Source organism: Aplosporella prunicola (genome assembly GCF_010093885.1).
Source record: "Aplosporella prunicola CBS 121167 unplaced genomic scaffold K452scaffold_106, whole genome shotgun sequence".
Taxonomy (NCBI): domain Eukaryota; kingdom Fungi; phylum Ascomycota; class Dothideomycetes; order Botryosphaeriales; family Aplosporellaceae; genus Aplosporella; species Aplosporella prunicola.
The window spans coordinates 2,607-22,618 of NW_022983634.1; the positions used below are offsets into that span (position 1 = coordinate 2,607).

The 20,012-nt window shown below is 51.8% G+C and overlaps 6 protein-coding genes across 6 annotated transcripts; 1 reads left to right on the forward strand and 5 right to left on the reverse strand.

Moving 5' to 3' along the window:
* Positions 1 to 462: 462 nt before the first annotated feature.
* On the reverse strand, positions 463 to 2,532 carry K452DRAFT_239292 (uncharacterized protein; the record flags this gene model as incomplete). Its single annotated transcript, XM_033537717.1, has 1 exon — positions 463 to 2,532. One exon carries the CDS (start codon positions 2,530 to 2,532, stop codon positions 463 to 465), a length of 2,070 nt encoding a protein of 689 aa, XP_033391197.1.
* Positions 2,533 to 4,075: 1,543 nt separating this feature from the next.
* Positions 4,076 to 4,939, reverse strand: K452DRAFT_293181 (carbohydrate-binding module family 18 protein). The gene is made up of 2 exons (XM_033541516.1): positions 4,808 to 4,939; positions 4,076 to 4,760 (listed from the first exon to the last, which is right to left on the reverse strand). Exons 1-2 carry the CDS (start codon positions 4,872 to 4,874, stop codon positions 4,447 to 4,449), a joined length of 381 nt encoding a protein of 126 aa, XP_033391198.1. The 5' UTR covers positions 4,875 to 4,939; the 3' UTR covers positions 4,076 to 4,446.
* A 1,818-nt stretch (positions 4,940 to 6,757) lies between these two features.
* K452DRAFT_260603 (uncharacterized protein) lies at positions 6,758 to 9,037 on the reverse strand. Its single transcript, XM_033538538.1, has 4 exons — positions 8,399 to 9,037; positions 7,868 to 8,287; positions 7,067 to 7,793; positions 6,758 to 6,940 (listed from the first exon to the last, which is right to left on the reverse strand). The coding sequence occupies exons 1-4, from the start codon at positions 8,767 to 8,769 to the stop codon at positions 6,794 to 6,796; spliced, it is 1,665 nt and encodes a 554-aa protein (XP_033391199.1). The 5' UTR covers positions 8,770 to 9,037; the 3' UTR covers positions 6,758 to 6,793.
* Positions 9,038 to 14,484: 5,447 nt separating this feature from the next.
* K452DRAFT_195140 (uncharacterized protein) lies at positions 14,485 to 14,778 on the forward strand (the record flags this gene model as incomplete). The annotated part of the gene is made up of 1 exon (XM_033535933.1): positions 14,485 to 14,778. A coding segment is annotated over one exon (294 nt), but the record flags the coding sequence as incomplete, so codon positions are not given.
* A 1,671-nt stretch (positions 14,779 to 16,449) lies between these two features.
* Positions 16,450 to 18,342, reverse strand: K452DRAFT_313958 (uncharacterized protein; the record flags this gene model as incomplete). Its single annotated transcript, XM_033543714.1, has 1 exon — positions 16,450 to 18,342. One exon carries the CDS (start codon positions 18,340 to 18,342, stop codon positions 16,450 to 16,452), a length of 1,893 nt encoding a protein of 630 aa, XP_033391201.1.
* A 562-nt stretch (positions 18,343 to 18,904) lies between these two features.
* Positions 18,905 to 19,885, reverse strand: K452DRAFT_313959 (uncharacterized protein; the record flags this gene model as incomplete). The annotated part of the gene is made up of 2 exons (XM_033543715.1): positions 18,905 to 18,967; positions 19,196 to 19,885. 2 exons carry the CDS (start codon positions 19,883 to 19,885, stop codon positions 18,905 to 18,907), a joined length of 753 nt encoding a protein of 250 aa, XP_033391202.1.
* Positions 19,886 to 20,012: the final 127 nt, after the last annotated feature.

Genomic DNA, 20,012 nt, shown 5'->3' on the forward strand with positions numbered 1-20,012 from the left:
GCGCCGATATATTATATTAAGTCCTTTACAAAATTGAGGCTTATCTACTTGGGGACGATACTATTAGTTTGATTTGCATACATATGATCGACGAGATCTTACCGAATGTAGATAGGGCGGCGTCAGCATTAGCAGGAATCTAAACCTTGAACGTCATTCCTACACAGTTGGTACGTATGTTTTAACCATATGTGGTAGTAACACTTGTTCTCTTACGTACTTATGAGCTAAGAGGCACAACGCCGTCGTAGTAGCGTACCAGGTATCGAACTTACGGATTTGGGAGGCTTCTATAAAAATGTTTCTTGATTTGCGCATAGCAAGAGAAAATAGTATAGTATTCATATAAATCTATCCAGCGGAACATCTAATAGAGCAGCAACCAGAGATTTTGAAGTTAAACACTCATACCCAAACGCAACAAGGCAAAGAAGAAGACAACCATAGGTACTAAAATTACCGCTACTCTAAAACAAACGACTTCAATACCGGACAAGACTCTATCCATAGCTTGAATGAAACTATACCCAAAGCTAAGCGCCGATAGACCCCATTTCTTTGCTCGACCATCATAACGTTCATCATGATAAGCTCTGGAGCGCCTTCTCTATTTATTAACAGCTCTCCTTGGTCATTTCGGAAATACATTGCATCAGCCTCCTCATCTTTCGGGTCTGGCAGGCCCTTATCCGCATGCCAAGAGCTTGGATCCGGGGTCCATTCGTATGCGATGATGGAAGTCGAAAGAGCAATAAATTCCATTTGTATTTCTTCATCGGAACCCATAGATGGAAATAAGGCTTTGTAGTTGTTTTCCTGAAGTATTGCTCGCCCCATTTTCTTCCCTTTGGCATTTCGAATGTAGACTTTTGTAGGTTCAATATCATCTTCACGGGAAGGAACAAGCCAAAGCGTTGCAGATTGTGTGTATACCAGGATACGGTTAGGAAATGAAGCAAGCTGGATATCTTCGGCTGAGAACTCTTCCACATAGGCATTTTCGCCTCGAGATTCTTGCCAGAACTGTTCGTATGTCGGCCACCGGGATAAGACGAATGATTTGAATTGTGACCAAGGGATTTTCCGATCCAAAAGCAAAGACGGAGGGTCTCTTTTAAAGCTGCCTTCCCTCCAGGCTATGGCCGCACCTAATGACGCGAGGTTTTGGACGTCATCATTCTCTCGAAATGACCAGCTCCTTTCTGACTGTTCTGGGAATGAGCGGATGGGGACAACAACATGATTACCGGCTAGATCGGTTTGTACAAAAGCCCAGGACGCAAGACTTGCGCCAATATCAATATCATCGATAATATACTTTGAACCGTGTAGAGATGCCCAGGACCAGGTTGGAAACATGTCTTCGCCTTGAGTGGTTCGATGTACATGAATACATTGGAAGTCAACCCAAAGCACGGCAGCGTCAAATTCCCGCAATGGCATCCCGTAGATGTGTTGGTCTCCATAGAGGTAATTTATGATACCACTGAAAGCATGCAGGACATCCTCGTCATTACTTATATCTCGAGAACTGTAGCCATTTACAGCTCGGAAGAAGTCAAATCCAAGATCACGTTGGCGACCAAAGACATGGCCGGTCCCATCGCCTGCTTTCCCAGCTTCATTAAGCGCCTTGGACGAGGTACATTCAAAGGCCGCAGACGTATTACGGAAGAAGAGTAATCTTTTCGAAAAAATAGCTTCTTGGTATGTCCATGCTCGGGAATTCCATATGGACCATGTAAGAGAATTATACAGTGTCTGTGGTTGTTCGATGAGTTCAATGTTGCCCCATGGTAGCTTGAGCTCCGGCATACGTTTTCGTGAGAGACCCGGGAGACCGTACTTTGCGTCGCTTCCTTCACATGCTACGATCGTGAAGGAGGGATGGCTGTATATAAGGTTCATCTGATTTATTTGTGCGTTCAACATTTCCATATCATCTTGTACGATGCAAAGTGCATCAACCCATAGGTAGTTCTTTCCGAGTCGACGGCAGGCCACCATGGCATCCTTGATAGTGGCTGGGAGATCGACACTCAAAAGGCTGTCTTTCCTTTCAAGTGTATTGATGTTTTCAAGCGTTGCTCGAAAAAAGGTAGTGTTACCCCAAACATAGCTTAAGGCGGCATATTCAGACAGAGGTGGGGGCCGAACAACGCAGAAATTGTCGACATCAATGAGTCTGAAGCCCGTTGGTTGGGGGTCCAAGGCGGATACAGAGCATTGAGCTCCGTGGCTTGTGCATTCATTTATCCATTGAGAGAAGGTCGTCCAGTTCGGCTCCTCCGGAATCAAAAGACCCAAAGATTTTTCCACATAATGCTGCGCTTCGGGTCCGCTTTGGACGACATCAATTGCACCAACCCGTTTCCATCCGTATCCATGCTGATCGTGGAGGTAAAGCACGATGAAGGTAAAGTCATTCTCATGGGCACAAAATGAATCGCCAGCTCGATAGAAACTGGCAACCAGCAAGCTATGCTCATCCTTTCCCTCGTCTTGGAATCGATCTGTTATAGCTGTTGCCATTCTGCAGAATTGGCAGAGACGGCGCTTGCGTACTTCTCCACTGGTTCCCAGAGCGATATCCATATTCCCAAAGTTCGATTGGTACCTCGGATTAAGAAGTATGCATCGCAAAACGTGCTCCATTCGAAGATGGCTGCAGAACGAACATTGGTCCGATGCTTTTTCCGGGGAGCAATTCGTACATGGTGCATGGAACATCCAGGCGAAGTCGAGCAATTGACACTGTTTATCGGAATGCTTCGGAAAAGCATCGAAAATAGATTTGCAAAAACAATAGTCTTGGGCAGTCGACGCCAAATCTTCTATTGTCGATTTATCGAGTGGAGTGTCCATTTTTACGTGCAATTGCGCAAACGTTGGGATCGTAGCGGTGGATCTTGATAGAATAGGAAGACAGCACTACTAAAGGTATACAAGTGGATATAAGGTTGCGAGTCGGTAGCTCTGCTCAGCCAGAAGATCCCCAAAGGATTCAAAAAACAAGGAATGATGTTGCAAACCGAAGCGGATTGCGGTGGGCAGGACGATGTTGATGAAGGTGTAAGCTCGTCCGTCGGCTGTCAGATTACTACTTACCCCGCTTTCAGCTGATAAATGCTCACTTGGGATCCTGAGGTAGCGTCCAATCATAATTAACTGTACCTTGGCACACGAAAACGCAGTGGAAGTGCAAGCTTTTCAAGTGACTACAAAAATGATAAGTCGAGAGTACAAAACACTTCACAAGAATTACCGCTGCCTTTGCCCAAATCATCACTACTTGCATCTATTCACTCAAGGAAGGCGTACTATTGCAGGAAACAGGCAACACCCGCGAATCAAAGTACTGATTGGGCCAAACAGACGTCTCATTGGGCCAATCAGGCGTCTGATTTGCGGGCGTTGCCTATTTCCTGCAACACATACTAACTACTCTCGGGATCTGTAAACTGGGCAAAGTTAAGTCTTAGAAAATAGGTGAAGATACTGTAAAATCTGCTAAAGTATTTCGATAATAAAGATACGTGTAGTGTCGTAGAAGCTTTGGCAAACATTACAAAATGTAACCAAAGATTGGCTAGCAAGTGTGACTTTCTTAATTGTGAAAAAGCGCGGTGCATAAACAACACCGATGACATCAAGTTTTAAAATATGCAGAAGACACTTCGGGCACATGTTGCATCTTGTCATAATTTGGACGCATAGATATAAAAGTACAACAAAAGAAAAACGAGATGAATGGGCATCTTCCCCTTCAACACAAACCGATTGATCACAAATACTCAGTCCCTCTGCAGCACATGAAACAAAGCCTGCCTATGCAGCGCAGCAAAAACATAAAAAGTTGCTTTCCGACCGGCCGGAGACCCGAAGCCGCGGGTACAATGCGGCTGAGGTGCAGAAGGATGGCGTGCGAAATAGAATTAAGACGTCACTGCATGCGCAGTCGATCCGGAGGTGGATCTAGGCTCCAGCGGTTCGGGCCGCCTCAGCGCGGATCATAAGGCTGCTTAACACGACGTCAGTAAGTCCTTACACGACAGACCCTGTACTTGCAGGAAGCATCCTTTATATTAGGTTTCCTTTTGGTTGTTTCAGGTCCTCGATGTCTTGTTCACCGCCTATACCCCTGCTGTTTTTTCTGAGCGTGTGCTTTGGGTCTGGATGTCTGGCTTGCCTACGCTAAGAAACACTTGCAGCCTATTCACTTTTTCAAATGCAGACGCATGTATGCTCATGCCCGCATCTTCTCCAAGAAACAAAATCTCCGTAGAAGTGACAAGCATTCGCACGGTGACACAACGCAAGATCTGTACAACAACGCCAACACATCAAACATACAAAAGACAATTAGATTAAGGAGTGTACCAATTAGCTACATTATCATACGACATCAATCATAGCCAACACCAAGTCTCTACCCAATGCCTTGAATCAAGCATTGCAGTCACCGTAAAGCGGCTGGCAGCCCGCACCACAGTACAGATCGGACGAGCCGCAGTAGTTGTAACTGCTGCAGCAGTTTCCAGCGCTGGAGCCTTTGCAAGTAAAGCCGCTTGCGGCGCCGCAGTTTCCGTTGGGCGACGGCTGCGTGCAGGTTCCGAAGGCGATCTGGCAGCCGCGGTTCAGCGCGCAGTAGGCTTCGGTGTTGCCGCAGTAGCCGGAGGAGCTGCAGCAGGAGCCGAAGGTCGAGCCCACGCAGGTGTAGCCCGTCGTCCCGCCGCATTGGCCGTTGGGCGAGGGGACGGCTGCGCGCTTGTCAGTGAGGGACTTGGGGGTGGGACGGGGGAAATACCTCTGGCTTCGAGGGCTGGGGCGGCGACGGCTCCATGGAGGAGGAGAGCGACCATTGTCGCGGTCATGGCGTTGATCGTGAACTGCATGATGAGGTTGTTTGTCTTGTTGGTGCTTGTGGGTGAGCGTGTGTTGATGCTCTTCCCACGTCCCACAGCTCTTTATATAGACAAAAAGCTCGGCTTCACTTCACCGAGCAGTTCAACCTTCGATCGGCCCATGCTCGTAAAATCGCTCCTGGCTGCCACACCATGATCTCATTAAGAGCGTAATAAGCACATCAACCACGCCATGAGATCATTAAGAGGGCGTAGTAAGCATGTTGATGTTGTACCCGTATCCGTATTTTCGGTGACGGATGGTCATCACCATACATGAGGCGGCCTTAAATGCCTATCTAAGCACGCCTCGCAGGGACGCGGCTAATCAGTGTTACAATAGGCCTGCGGGGTCATACGATGTCAGTTCTATCAACTTTAGCCGAGAATGATTTCTGCTTCCGGTTAGCGCACGCCATCACACGGAGCTTCTCGCTGTTTTGGATAACTAGCCATACAGGCTAAGCCGCTTTTGAGTCTTATGGGTGTTTTGCTACCCCGCAATAGTACTTTGAAGCTCGGATCTCGACTTAGTGTCTCTCTGTAGGACACCTCGTGCAATCTCTATGCTGCCGGGCACCGGTAAGCCCGGCTCAGCGCTCACTCTAATCAAACCTGCTTGTGACACTAAAGCCAACCTCAACACGAGCAAGACATAGCCGAAGATCCCCAATTGCGCTAGGCGGTTCTATCAAAAAGGATTCGTATAATTGATAAGGGCGCTCGGTGCTGACGTCGATCTTAAAGCCGGGGTGGATTATGCGTAAGCTCATCGGCGCATGACCCTTGGTCTCGGCCCGGGCGTGCCGTGCCGATATACTACCTACGCTATGCGGTTCCTCCTGTGAGAATTGGAAATATGACCTGCGTATCAGTGACGGCACTCCTTTAATTCTTGATTTCGTACTTGTCTGTTCTTGTTTATGAATATGTACTCGCTTTAAAATGGCTTTATTGCTAGCAACAAGAAAGTGTGCGTGTTTATATAAGTAACTGGTTGCAGTGACAGAATACAAATGTTCCTAGATCTCGGTGTCAAATTTAATATACCCAGGGGTTAAGTCATCCCTTCCCAACCTACCCTCTTCTCGAAAGCCCTAGAGCGCGACATCTAGCCATTTCAACCCACAGTAAACCAAACCAAAGCAACGAACTCCCAATTCCCAATTAGCATCGCCTCTTCAAGCACACCCCCAAAACCTAGGTATATCCGCCCATATATAAACAGAGCGGAAGCATAGCGCAAACCTACAATACACGAACAGCAAACAGCAACACACGCCCCTCCCCCCCCAAAATTCCAACCCAAAACCCAACTCTATATCTATTCTATCCCGCCCTAGCTGCCAGCCAGCCCGCCGGCCACAACACAACGCAACACAGCTCCCAAGCATGGCATCCCTCGCCCACCCAGCAAAGCCAAAATCACCAGCGCGCACACCAAACGCCTCCAGCGAGTCTGAGCACGACGAGCCAGAAGACCAGCACAGAACAGGATAGGACATTGGTTAGTAGCGTTGTTATGTTATGGTTCGCAAGCAACCTACGTATCAACACCCTTAGGGCCGCTTAGCAACACAAGCAAAGCAGAGCAGAAACTTAACCTTCTTCGCGCACGGTGGCACTGGCACGCATTAAAGGCAGGCAGCGTTTCCGTCCACCCGCGCGGAAGGCTTGACGTTCACGCAGCCAGATACCTGCGAGAACAGCAGCGGGTAGGTATACTTACTGCGCGTATGTAGATACACAGGGGACCCATGCCTTTTAATCATACCTCGCGCCCGCTCTTCCCCAGTTCTTTTGGTATTCCTCCCTCACCCACTCATTACTCACGCCCTACCCACAACCCCCCCCCTCGCCTCCCGCTCCCCCACCCCCGCCGGCCCATCTCAACCCAGCACATCCCGCCACGTCAAGTTCGAGAACAACGGCACATCAGCGTTACACGTCGTCCCCTCATCCGGCAGCGTCCCGTCCAGGAAATACTTCGTCACGGCCTCGGCGGCGCAGCGCGACGGCTGCGTCAGCGTCGTGTGCTGTGTCGGGAAAAACATCAGTCGTTAGCGAAGTCCTTAAAGCAAGCCGCACAACAACAACGTCCCCGAAAAACCAACCAAACAACACAAAAAGTCCATAAAGAAAAGAGAAAGAGCTCAACCTACCCCCACACCCTCAACAACAACCAACCTCGCCCCCTCAAACCTCCGCACCACCTCCTCCGCCGCAGCCAACGGTGTAACCACATCCGTCCGCAAACTCACCACCAACACCCCCTTCCGCGGGGCAACTCTAAAATCCCCTTCATACCGCTCCCTTGCCGCAAACGGCCACAGCGCGACCAGCATCTCAAAGTACGCCGCCTGCGTCGCGTCCCACGCGACCTTGCTCTTGCGCTTGAGGTCCGCGAGGACGGGGAGGAAAGATTGGAAAGACGGGTTCCGCGCAACGGTGTCGGACCCTTTGATCGCGTACCGTGCTTCGGCGTTCTGTGTTACGGCTAGGTTGGAGGGGCCGTTGAAGATGGGGGCGAGAATGCCGGGCGCGAGGGGAATAGAGGCGTTGGACGCCGTGGCGTTAGTAGAGGAGGCCGCCGCATCGGTGTAGCTCAGCAGCGCGCCCAGCACGCCGCCCAGCTCGCCCCACGCCGGCGGTATGTACAGCGCGAGCAGGAGGTAGTTGCGCAGGGCCGTGTAGTCGACCAGGACGTCCATCTCGGGATACGGCACCGGCGCCGTCTTGACACTTTCCAGCAGCGCGTCGATGGCGGTTTCGAGCGCGGTGCGCGTGGATGCGTGCGCTGCGAGGGCGCATTTGGCCGGCCCGGCGTCGAGGCACCCCGAGAGGAAGGTGTGGTATACGCCGTCGGTGTTGGTGTACATGTTCGTGTCGCTGCGGGCGTTAGCTTGCTGGCTGGAGGTAGCGAAGAGGGAAAGAAAGGTAGGTAGGAGGAAGAAAACACGCACTGCCCGCCCCAGTACTGCAGCACATCCATCGCGCCATCCAGCACGACCCGCTCCACACGTTCCGGAAACATCGCGACCGCCGTCGCGCCCAGCGCCGTCCCATAACTGTAGCCCCAATACCTCAGCAACCCGTCCTCGCCCAGCGCGTCCACGACGCTCAGCAAATCCCGCGCCGTAGCTGCCGTCCCGATATGGCTCCCCCATTCCACGGCCTCAGCATCCGCCTTGCACGCTTCCACGGCCAGCCGCGCCGTCGCCCACGCCGTGCCTAGCGCCGTGTCAGACGCGTTGGCCGCAGGCGCCGGATGTCGCGCTTGCGCGGCTGCGTAGGCAGTGCTGTTCGCGTAGCAGGAGAAGGGGAGCGTGCTGGCTGTGCCGCGCGGGTCGTGGATCACGAGGTCGTGGTAGCCGCCCGAGGTGCTGTGAGCATGGAGAGTCGGAATTAGTCCCACTCAGTCAGGCAGGCAGGCAGGCAGGCGGGCAGGTCTTGCGCCTGAGTTTGTGTTTGTGTAGGTTTGTCTAGGTACTCACGCCATCAGCTGCTCCGCCATCCTCGCCAACTCAACCCGCCCGAATGCGCCTGGGCCCCCGAGGTTCACGAGCACGCTCCGCCGCGCGGGCGTGTCTTTCAGGGCGGGGACTTTGAGCAGGTTCAGCGTGAGGGTTTGCGTGTTGTTTGGGGCGGTGTAGTCGAGGGAGACGGTCAGGTCGGCACATTGGATTGGCAGGGCGCTGGTTATTTCGGGGGGACAGAGACCCCAGGTTAGTGCTTTTGCGGTTGTGGTGGTTGTTGTTGTTGTGGTTGTTGTTGTGGTGGTGTTTTTTGCGAGGGCTGGGAGGGCGACGAGGGCGTGGAGGAGGAGGAGGAGGAGGGTGCTGGGGAGGGAGAGATGGGGGTGCATTGTGTCTGCTGGGTATAAGTTCGGTACGGGAAATTGGGGGAGGCAGTGGTGGAGGGCAGGCCGTTAAAACTTCACCTCACCCCTCCTCACCCAAGTACCCCAGGATGTAATCCTCATCGCGCGCGCTGACGTCGATGGCTTGTTCTCATTTACATAGGCACCGTCGCATGCGCATTGGACAGCCTTACACGGGCACGTAGAGTTGGCCGCGCGGAAGCGGCTCAGCACACCTCACCTCACCTCGCCTCTGACATCAGCGCTAGCGAGCCGCGAGCTTGCGAGGGGCAGGGCTTGCGAGGAAGGACTTGCGACCAGCAACGCTTGCGAGCACGCTGACCACGCCGCCGCGATCCGCAGCCCTATGCCACAACCGTCGGCCGCACTGAGGTAAAGCAGCAAATCGACGCGCCTGCCGAAGAGAAAGAGAGAGAGAGAGAGAGCAGAGGGCCCGACGCGCATGGTGGTGGTGGTGTCATAGTGTCGTGGTGTGTCAGACACAGAGGACGCGCCCTTCCCGTTTCCCCGCACTACCTACGTTTCCCCCGCGTTTCGGTTCGGCTCGACGGCTCGCCCAAGTCCCGTCCCGCCAACGGCCACCGTCTGCGGATGATTGAACTCGCTGCTTGGTGACCTACTTTATGTAGACACAGCTGCGACAACGTATATATCGGAGCGCCGTGTGCCTAACCACTCCACGCAAACCACACCACACCCTTGCGAAGTCACCATAGCCGCTCCTGCTTTCCCGGCCTACACACCTACCTAGGCAACTACCTTACGCCCCCCAGTCCGGTCACATTCGCCCACAAATCCACTCCCTCACGTGACTCCGTCGTTTGTCCCCCCAATTGAAGACCCATATGAGGCTCCGCAATCATCGCCTACTAGCGCGTCGCTTATGCATGATTTCGCAGGTATGACGTTGGAGGATGGCTGGGAGTTTGTCGGGGCCTAGGCGCTTGGGCTGCGTGAGATGATGGTCGAGGACCTGATGCGGAAGAGGTGAGGGCGCGGCATGAGATTTTTCCTGTGGAGGCGGGGTGCTTTGATGAAGAGGCTCAGCTGCCAGAGCGGAGAAACCAAACCAAAGCCAGCCAACTCTCCTGCTCAGTTCTCGTGACAAAGTTCTACGGCTACCCTGCACTACGCGCGCACTACCTACTCCTACAATCTCTGCCGATCAACCTGCCTGACCAGCGCTTACCTGTGTGGCTCTCATCCGCAATAATCTGGCGCCTTGTGCTTCTACGGCGTACGGGCATGCTCGTGCCTGTGTGACCGCCCTGTGTGCGTAACGAGCAGCGCAGCGCAGCGCAGTGATTGTGTGGGCTTGCTGGGTCGTTGCTGCTGCGCCTACTTGCGGCGCTCGAGACAATGGCGCTAAGGGACAGATGAAAGTAAGGTGTCTGCGGTAGGTTACGTTGCAGGTCGTGATGTGATGTGATGTGGCGGTGCGGTCGCGTGCGGTCGCGTGCGGGGCAACGGCTGGTGCGTGTTTTGACGCGTCACGGCGCGTCTCGTTTTGCATCTCCGTCCTTCTTCACGCTTCACGGTCGCGCTCTTGTCCTCCACATCGCCACAGGCCTTTCATTGCCATCGAAGCTGCACCGGCATCGACGAGATGCGCGCATCCATTTCAACCACGCGCAACCTTGGCGCGCCCGCTCCACGCGCCAAAGCTGTTTGTCCTGTCGCGTGAGCAGTCGGCATGTCCGAGAACACTGGGGACCTTTCTGCGACTGTCCAACGCGTACAGACATTGCTGGGCCTTGGGATAGAGTTGAGGGATGCGATGGGCGTGGATTGGACGATCGTGTTTTTGTGGATTGGAGAAAGAGTAGCGGTTGAAGAGCAAGCGAGTCTCGGCGACGGTGTGCTAAATCAATCTTGATCTGGGAGCAGATCCGGAGAGTCCAGATGCTTCCGCAGGTGGCTTCGCAATCTTCATTTCCACCTGGGTCCATCGTGTCGGCCAAGTCCGGGTTTTAGCACAATCTTGACTACGACTTGCACGTGGTGCACGGATTTTCAGCCGCAAACTAATGCAGCCACAACATTAGTTGACGCCATAAGGGATTTAGCTCCGGAATCATGCCTTAAGGAGGCACGCAAATGAGAAGTCCTATACTACATAATTGTCTTCTCTTCTTCCTATGTCCATTTAGTCTACAGTTGTCGCTCGTTGCCTGCTCGTCGTTCTGTTCCCGTTTCTACATCTGCGCCAACGGATACTTCCGCTACACGGGCACTTCCCAAATCCCATCTCACTCCTTTGCACACCCTCATTCCGCGCGCAAGATGAAATCTGCACTCATCGGGGCAGTCGGGCTCTACGCGGCCACCGCGTCTGCGCTTCCCGGCCCGCTCGCTCAAGCGCAATGCCCCACCGCCGAGTAAGTCGTCCTCTGCACAAGTCCGTCGAGATGATGGACTGACACAGCACAGGACCTTGACTGTGACGACAGCATTTAAGGAGACCATCGTCCAGACCAGCACCTTCACGGACCTCCGCACCAGCACCTCGACCATTCGTATTCCGCCCGCGGTCCAGACGCAGACGCTGACGCTTCCGGCTCAGCCTGTCACATTGACGCTGTCTGGTCAGGCGGCGCCCACGACTGTGACGCTGCCGGGCGAGGTGCGTACGGTGACTGTGCCGGCGCAGGTTGCGCCGCCTGAGACGGTTACTGTGCAGGCGGCGAGGAGCACAGTGACTTTGCCTGCGGAGGTGAGGACAATCACTGTGACGGCTGTCCAGGGCGTGGCGGCGCAGACTGCAGGTCATGGCGAGCAGGCCCAAACTGTTGTTCAGGGCGGCCAGACCAGGACGGTAACTCTGAACGGCCAAACGCAGACAGTTGTTCAGGGTGGCCGGACTCAAACCGTCGCTCGCGGTGCACAAGTCCAGACCGTCGTCCAGGACGCCCAAACGAAGACAATCATGCAGAACGGCCAAACCACGACGATTACTCTTCCCGCGCAGACGACTGTCGTCACTCTGCCGGCTACGTCCACCAAAACCATCGTCCAGGAAGCAAAGACGCAGACGGTGACTCAAGATGGCCAGACAAGGACTGTCACTCTTCCCGCGCAGACGTCCGTCGTCACTTTGCCAGCTAAGGACGTCACTACTACTGTCACGTTGCCGTATACCACTGTTACGCTCACTGCTAAGCCGACTAGCGTGGCCGTGACGTCTGATGCGGTTTCGGAGGCGAGTGGTTCGACTTCCTCTGCTTCCACTGCTGTCGATGTTTCCACTGCTGCGGACGTTTCCACCACCACCACCAGTGCATCTGCTACTGGTGTTTCTACTTCTGGAACAGCCACATCTACCGGCGCTTCCACGACCGGGATTTCGACCACGGGATCGCCTAGCACCAGCGATGCCTATGCTACGGGAACCTCAGCTGTCACTGATGCTTCTTCAACTGCAACCTCGGCTACCGAGACATCCACATCCGCTGGTGTTTCCGAGGCTGATGCCTTAGCGATGGAAACCACTTCCTTAACTGGTACTACCGCTACCATTGCGGCTACTACGACAGAATCATCGGCTTCGGAGACGGCTATTTCAACTGATGTTTTGACGACTGATGCTTCTACGACGGAGGCTTCCAGCACTACTGACGTGTCTGCGACTGAGACACCGACGGCTCTGGAGACGTCTACCATCGTCAGCACTACGGAGGCGCCCACTACCTCGGAGGCTTCCGCGACGGAAACGACCACGGAAGTTCCGATCACCTCCGAGGCCCCCGCAACAGAAACAGCGACCGCGGAGACAACGTCCACGGAGACTCCCAGCACGGAGACACCCACCGCCGCTACCACCACAGCGACTCCCACGCCCACCAACCTCATCAAAAACCCCGGCTTCGAAGATGGCCTCTCGCCCTGGTCTATTTCGCCCGAAAGGGGCTCAAGCTACAGCAACGCAGCAGCCAGCAATTCCAACAGCGGCAACAGCGCGCTGCAAATCACGTACAACAACGGGGCCAACATGGGGTACGGCGGCGGGACGATAAGCCAGGAAGTGGCGTTTGTGGCGGGCCAGACGTACGTCATCAGCATGTCGTTCAGCGTGCAGCAGGGCGAGCTGTGCTCGCTGTCGGGGTCGAGCCAGAGCGGCAGCATCTGGGGTGACAATGGCAATGATATGCCTGGCTGGTATAGCTTCGATGAGACGTGGACGGCTCAGGAGGGCGACCATAGCTTGATTCTGGGGCTAAACTGCTTCCACACTGATATCGGGGATGTGAAGAGTGCGTGGTTTGACGACGTTAGTGTTTTTGCTGTTTAGGAGGGCGCGTTACTGTGCTGGAGCGATGTATTGTTGTTGTTTTGTCAGCTTAGCGGGTTATGGCCATTGTGTATGCGCTGCTGCATGAATTGATCCGGAAGTTCGAATCTGGTCGTCATGGCTTTTTCTTCTCTCTCGTATCTTACCTCTCCTATCTTACCCGGTTTTGCCTCGGCATCCTACTCCAGCTTGGTCCTAGCCCGTGTGTCTGGTAGGCTACCTACGATGCTTTGCGTTGTCTGTGGTGTGCGGTGCAGTGCGGGGCGCAGCTGTCGGCGTTCTGGCGTCTGGGCTCCAGCATGAATGTGGCGGGTGGGATGGCGGAGATGGTGGTTGTGGTGGGGGGTTTGAAGCGAATGGGTTTGGCTTTGGGGCTGGCTTTGGAGCTAGGTGTGGGTGTGGGGCGCGCGGTATCTGTCGAGAGGGCGGTTGAGATAGTGGGGATGTTGATGCGGTTGTTGCTGCGGAAATGATGTTGAGGCACGGAGAGTGGCTGTGCGTGGATGGGGTTGAGGGTGAGAGGATGGCGTTTGTTGTTGGGCTTGGATACTATCACTGATTGCTCTTGCCTGTTGTACAGTATTTTGCTAGTTTTTGCTGCTTTGAAAATCTGGAACGTGATCGTCTGGAGACCGTAGTGGTGGCTTTGTGGGCTGAGCGAGGCGGGTTCGCTGTACGGGAGGGTTTTTGGTGTTGATGAGTGAATGGAAAGGCTCGCAGTTGGCGGGCTTGTAGCTCGAAAGCACTAGCGCTGTGGCTTGGGTGACAGTGAGAATGTGATTAATTGCTTAGCAAATGGTTGCTGGCGGTGGTAGTGGTGGTGATGGTGGTGATGCGGATTCAGGTGATGTCTTGTCTGTGTGGGAGGCCTTTGGAGTCAAACAATGCTCGCTTTGTTGCTAACGCGATCTTGCACACCTCTCTTTGTCCACTTCTGTGCGGTGTTTTCACGGTGGTATGCGAGACATGTCGGAGCTTCGGTGCGGTGCTAAGGAGCTGTCGAGGCTTCCGACGCGCCTTCCTTCTTTCACAACGCTCCAAAACAGTACTAGCGTGCGGGCGCACGGCCCGTTGACGGGCGCTTAGGTGTCTTCTCCAGCGACGCAGCCACAGACCAAAACCTCTACAATTCTGTCAACTTCACTCGCAGGGCCACCAAAATGGACGACAGCGCGTCTTTGGACGGCACAGAGCCTCCCGGCTCCGACTCGACCGATGGAACGCCTGAAACTGTCTACTTTCACCCGTTCGGCGACATCAAGCTCATTCTTCTCGACGGAAAGAGGAACTTCGTTGTATCTTCCGTGGTCGTGTCCCTGATTTCTCCCTTCTGGATGAAGTTGTGCGGCCCAGGAGGTCATTTCAAGGAAGCCCAAGTATCAGCCACGGGAATCAGAGAAATCGATCTTCCAGAAGATAACCCCGAAGCCTTGGCCTTACTTCTAAACATTGCCCATCTCAGATTCACCGAAGTCCCTACAAAGATAGACTTCAAGCTGCTCGTCCATCTTGCTATACTGACCGACAAATATGGCGCAACCAAGTGCATCCGCCCATGGATCAAGAAATGGATGGATGACCTGGAACACTTGATCCATTTTAGTGGGCACGAAGAATGGCTTTGGATCGCATGGGAATACGGCAACTTGGAGCAATTTGAACGTATTTTGACGCGCCTTTTCCGCGATGTGGAAGTAGACAGTCATCGCAACTGCTTCACATCGTCTGGCGTTGTCCTTGCTTCGGTCGCCTGCGGAGTCGACAAGTTACCCCCCGGTGTCACAGGTTGGTCACATGTTTTAACGAGAAGTACATCACGAGTAGTGCAGTAAGTTAACATAGATTCCAGACAGCATACTAGATGCTCGCAGGGAGATGATCCATCGCCTTCTCGAAACTATCTACAGACACGTAGACAACTTCATCGTTGCGTCAAGGGAAGGCTGGACCATATGCAAAGACAGGACTAACCAAAATCAATGCGACGCTATAACGTTTGGCTCTTTAACTCTTCAACTTCAAAAGTTTGGACTCTGGCCTTGTCGTAAACAGGTTTCTGAGGTAGACATGAGCGTCAGTTCCCTGTCGACAACGTTGCTCTCTCTGGAAATACTCTCACTTCCACTATCTCTAGCCAGCTTTCACAAATCATGCGATCTCCAAAAGCAACTGAAGCTCTCGTTAGAACAAGTTGGTATCATGAGAACTTCTGCGGTTACAGATGCGCAATGGACTCATATCGAGCGCCAGAGAAAAGAACTCCTTTGAGGGAACAACTGGACTGAAAGGAACGACGAGGAAAGTTGTTTCGTGTGGGAAAACCCTTACGATTATCCACAAAAGTTGAGGTTTCATACGATCGGTTCTTCTGGGGACAGCAAATTGGCTACAAAAACTGCAATGCAATGCTCCAGCTGGATAGCTTCATGCTCTTCACTCTTCTAAATGACATTTTGTGGAAGCAGTTGAAACAAAATGCGCTGCTCCCGTGATTCTGGTTCTCTTTGTCTGCCAGCTCTATTCAATCAATGCTTTTACAATGCTATCCACATTGTCTTAGTACCCAAGAATTCCGCTATTGAAAGAATCTTACGTACTACACAGTCACGAACCACGCGTAACTTGCCCCCAAATTGCGTTGCAGACCTATCAAAAGCGTATCCATCATGTACCAAGCTCACTCGGCACAACCGACCCGCAGGACTGTCATCGGGCTCATAGAACCGACCCGGAGCTTTCTCCTTATTTTTTCTCTTGCTTGCCTGTCCGACCGCACTGTGCAGCTGCGCACTAAACGAATAAAGGTGAAGAAGTTGTACGTAATATGAAAACGATAATGGTTGTATGCATTATGTGTTTCGCTGTTTGCAGGTAGTGCTTGCCGCGGCGCTGGGTTTTGGTCGTGGGTCTGTGGCGGAGGCCATGTTTAAAGGCGGTGAATAGAACGTTTCGTGATTAGAATGGTGCTACCACAACTTTTAAACAATCATTGCTTCAAAGTTTTCAGCGTACTCAAGCAAAGAAATGTGCACGGTATAACCATAGATGTTTGTGAAATAGCAACTAGATTTGACACCTCCGCAAGCGAACGTCTTCCTGCGAACTTCTCGAAAATGACAGAATAAATCATCAAACACAAAAGAAATGGATAAGGCCACTACTTAGCACTATCTAGATATGCGGTCAGTTGCTTTGTAAGTGGCTGTTTGTACGATTGTATAACTCTTAAACTCACTGTTTTCTTGGAAATCAAGGATGTTTTACACATCGCCATCCTCCGGTGGTTGCTTCCAGCTTCTCTTCAAAACTCCGTCTCCAATGTCGATTCCCCATCTGAATTTGCCTTTGTATGGCATGGCATCTTGTGCTTGCTTGCTTTAGGTGTTGTTGGGGTCGCTGTCATGGCGTCTGTCTGTTTCTCCCTCACTGTTCCGATTGGAGGTAGACGCATTGTCGTTGGGCCCACTGTTGTTGTTGAGTTCAACGTCAATGACTGCATTGTCGGTAGATTCGATGTTGGTAGGTTCATTGTCGGTAGGTTGGTTTTTTGCGGGCTCATTTTCGGTAGGGCCGTTGTCTGCGGATCCACGTCTACTTAAATTTTCGCCTTCTCCCCCTTCAACCGGATAGATTGTGTCATTTAGCCTGAGGTTGTCTTCCTGTTCGTGATCGTTGCCGCGATTATTATCGTCCAGTGCTTGGTTTTCAGCTCGTCTGTCTCCTTCATCACTACCCTCAGTATCATTTCGTGTGCTGTTCTCGTGTCCATTTTGTCCATTGCCATGCGCAATGCTATCCATTCTATCACTGAATGATTGCTGGTCTCCTGAAACATCCTCCAGCTTAGGAAGAGGATTCGTCACCGGCCACCATCCCAGCGCTGCTTTCTGGCTCCAGAGATCCGTGTCCCGTGTACTGGTAATTTTCTCTTTCCTCAACCTTTCCACAAGCCCACTGTTGGCCAAGAGTGAGGCTGTCGCAGCAATAGATCCAGGGTTCTTCGGAAGGATAGCGTCATTTGGAAACCGTAAAGATACCCATAAAAGAAACAGCAGCATCATCCCAAGCAAACACTCTAGTACGATTGTAGGTGTTAGATTCTGGATGATTCTAGCCTCTGGGTAGGTTATGGTGCCGGAAAATGTCTGCGGCGGGGCCCTTGATGCATTCGAAGCGAGCGGACGGAGTTCAGTGAGCATGTTGGTGACGTATGAGGTGTAGACGGCTTCTGATGCGGCAATGAATGTGTCCAGGTCTAGAATAGCTGTGAGATTGCCGAGTTTGTACTCTGCATATCCAGCGAGAAGCTCGAAGAAGGAAGTGCCGCTACTGCGTGATGGCCATAGTGTTGAGCTACTGATCTTACCAGAAGCGGAGGCTGTTTGGTCCAATAGGTTTATTGGGAAACCATTATAATACGCTGCCGCTGGAGCTATCGAACTTGAGTTAATGTATTGGCTCCCGCGTCGAATAGTTGATGTATTAACCCTAATGGGGTTCCATGAAGAAACATCCGCGTTGCTTTTCCGTGAAAACGTCGTGTCTACTGTAATTCTTGTAAGGTTGCTACAGCAACTTACGGATCTAGCAGTTGGTAGGAAGACGTTGAACATATATGGCTCAACAAAACTCCCAAATATATCGTCGATATATATTGTGTTTCCAACTGGTCCTTCGATGTTTTGGAAGTCAGCTAGAACAATCTTGTAGCTTTGTTTCCGATCGTGATTTGTCGAACCCTTGAATCTTTTAAATTCTCGATAGCTGCATGACTCTGATCCAGATTCAGCAGAAAGGTCGTCCCAAGCCAGACCCACATCGCAGTCGTGATGGAGGCAATGAAAGGAAAATTCGAAGGCTTCTCCGGATGTGCACTTATGGTACCTGGCCGCAACACCCAACGGAAGGATTTTGCATGTGACACCAACCGAAATCGCAGGAATGTTTAGATTGATTTCGGCAGCTGAAATGTTTGTAGCGGATTTTTTCAAGCCCTCAACGTTAGTAATGTTGCTGAGTACCATATTGGAGATAATGCCCGCCCGTGTAGGGATATTAAATTCGGGATTCATAGTCCATCCCGTATACTGGGAGGCACTGTAGACCATCGGATCGTGTTTTTGTGACGACCCATATCTAGCCCGTTGGGCAAGTATGTCCTCTAGTCCCTCAACGAGACTAGAGTCTACTAGAGTCTGTATGTTGTATGTTGCTTGGATGGGTCTGATACCATATAGACCAGCGGCGATAATTTTGATCCCAGGAATCATAAGGATGGCGACCGAGCAAGCAAAGGCGGCGAACCCTAAGCCGTCTCTTACAGTCCGGACTGGGATAAAAATGCTGGGAGCGTCGCGAAGGTTGAACAGAAGTGGTCGTTTTCCGCGTGAGGGCCATTTCCAAAGGCTCTTGTATAGTGAAAGTGTTCTTACAGCCCCATATATTCCAGAACAAGCATAGCCCAGAAGGAGAAGAATGATGGTTGGAGCAAATGCGAAGGCTTATGAAGCTGATTTTGTATTGGAGCATATGCCATGATGGGAATTCGTCCGGTTTATAAGAACAAGCAGGGCTGTCATAATACCGAGAATGGCTGCGATAACTCCCCATTTCGCCCATAACCGAAGTGGTATAGGCCTAAAACCTCTGTTGGTACTATTGCCTGATGGCATTCTGCTTGAAGTTTCTTCGTAAGCATTTTTCGATTGCAGGTATACGGAGCTACGTCCATCGAAACGCAGCCTCCACGTCTGGGTTGTGATGGTATTTTGCATTTATTTTTCGGCTGTCAAAGCTTGCTGTGTGAAAACCCTTTCGACGAGTTTGGGTGAGTTAGCTAAGACCAAAGCTATTGATGCGATTGAGCCTGGATCTTCTCTTATTGTAGACTTTGGCCTAAAGATCGTTTTTTGTAGGATAGAAGCAATTGATACGAGTACTAAACAAGCCTCGAGTGCCCACAGTGATGATTGGCGGAGAAACATCTTTGGTCCGACTATCCGTACGCTTCCATTAATATCTGTTAAACCAAAAGGCGGGCCCGCGCATTTGATGCACAGGTTTGAGTGACCTATATATTCCAACAATATCATTGGAAACGCTCTCACGAGAAAGGATATTTACCACTTGCGCTAATATCCTACTCGCGAGACGCTCCACAGAGGTTTGAAAGAGTTGTGGGTTTGTCAGATATATCTCAGTATCCAAATTGGCGTGATCACTCAATAAGGAGGCAGTGAAAGGATCGGAGCCGACCAATGAATAGTATCTCACAGCCGTTTTTGTCCTATTGACTTCAGGGGGTTGCTCGCCCGTGTCGCCGGCGAGTAAAAACGCATCTTGGCTCCGATCATCCATAGGATTATTAAGGTAGGCGTAGATGGCATCAGTGGAAATTTGTACATCAACCGGATCCGGAGTAGATGGAGTTCCTGTATATCGGAGAACTTCGCCAGAGAGCCATTTTACTTGAATCAGAGCATCATGTATGGTAAAGGAAGGCGAACACAGTAAGCCTAATGTCGTGATGTTGTATGATTCCTCGGAGTCTTCTGGTCCTGTAGTGTTGACAGGGAGTACAAGTGTAGAAACAAGGCGGATATCGTTTGCGTCTTTGTCACAAGTGGTGATGTTCAGGACGCCTTGAACACCGAATTCTCCATATCCAGGATACTCAAGTACCAAGTCCGTAGCACAATTTAGCTCCGAACTGCTACTGAGATTTGCAATCAATAGAGTGTCCTTAGCCAATTCAGTCTCTAGTCCGTGAGAAGTGTTATATGTATAAGGTTCACCTCCCAATTGGGTGGACATATTTATCATCTGGCATTTCAAAGCCGGAGAAAACATTTTCGCCGTTGTCTCCAATGTTGCGTTATTGGTAACTGTCAGCCAGTATCACTCTAACAACGCACAGCTTCAACCCTACGGTTAGTTGTTA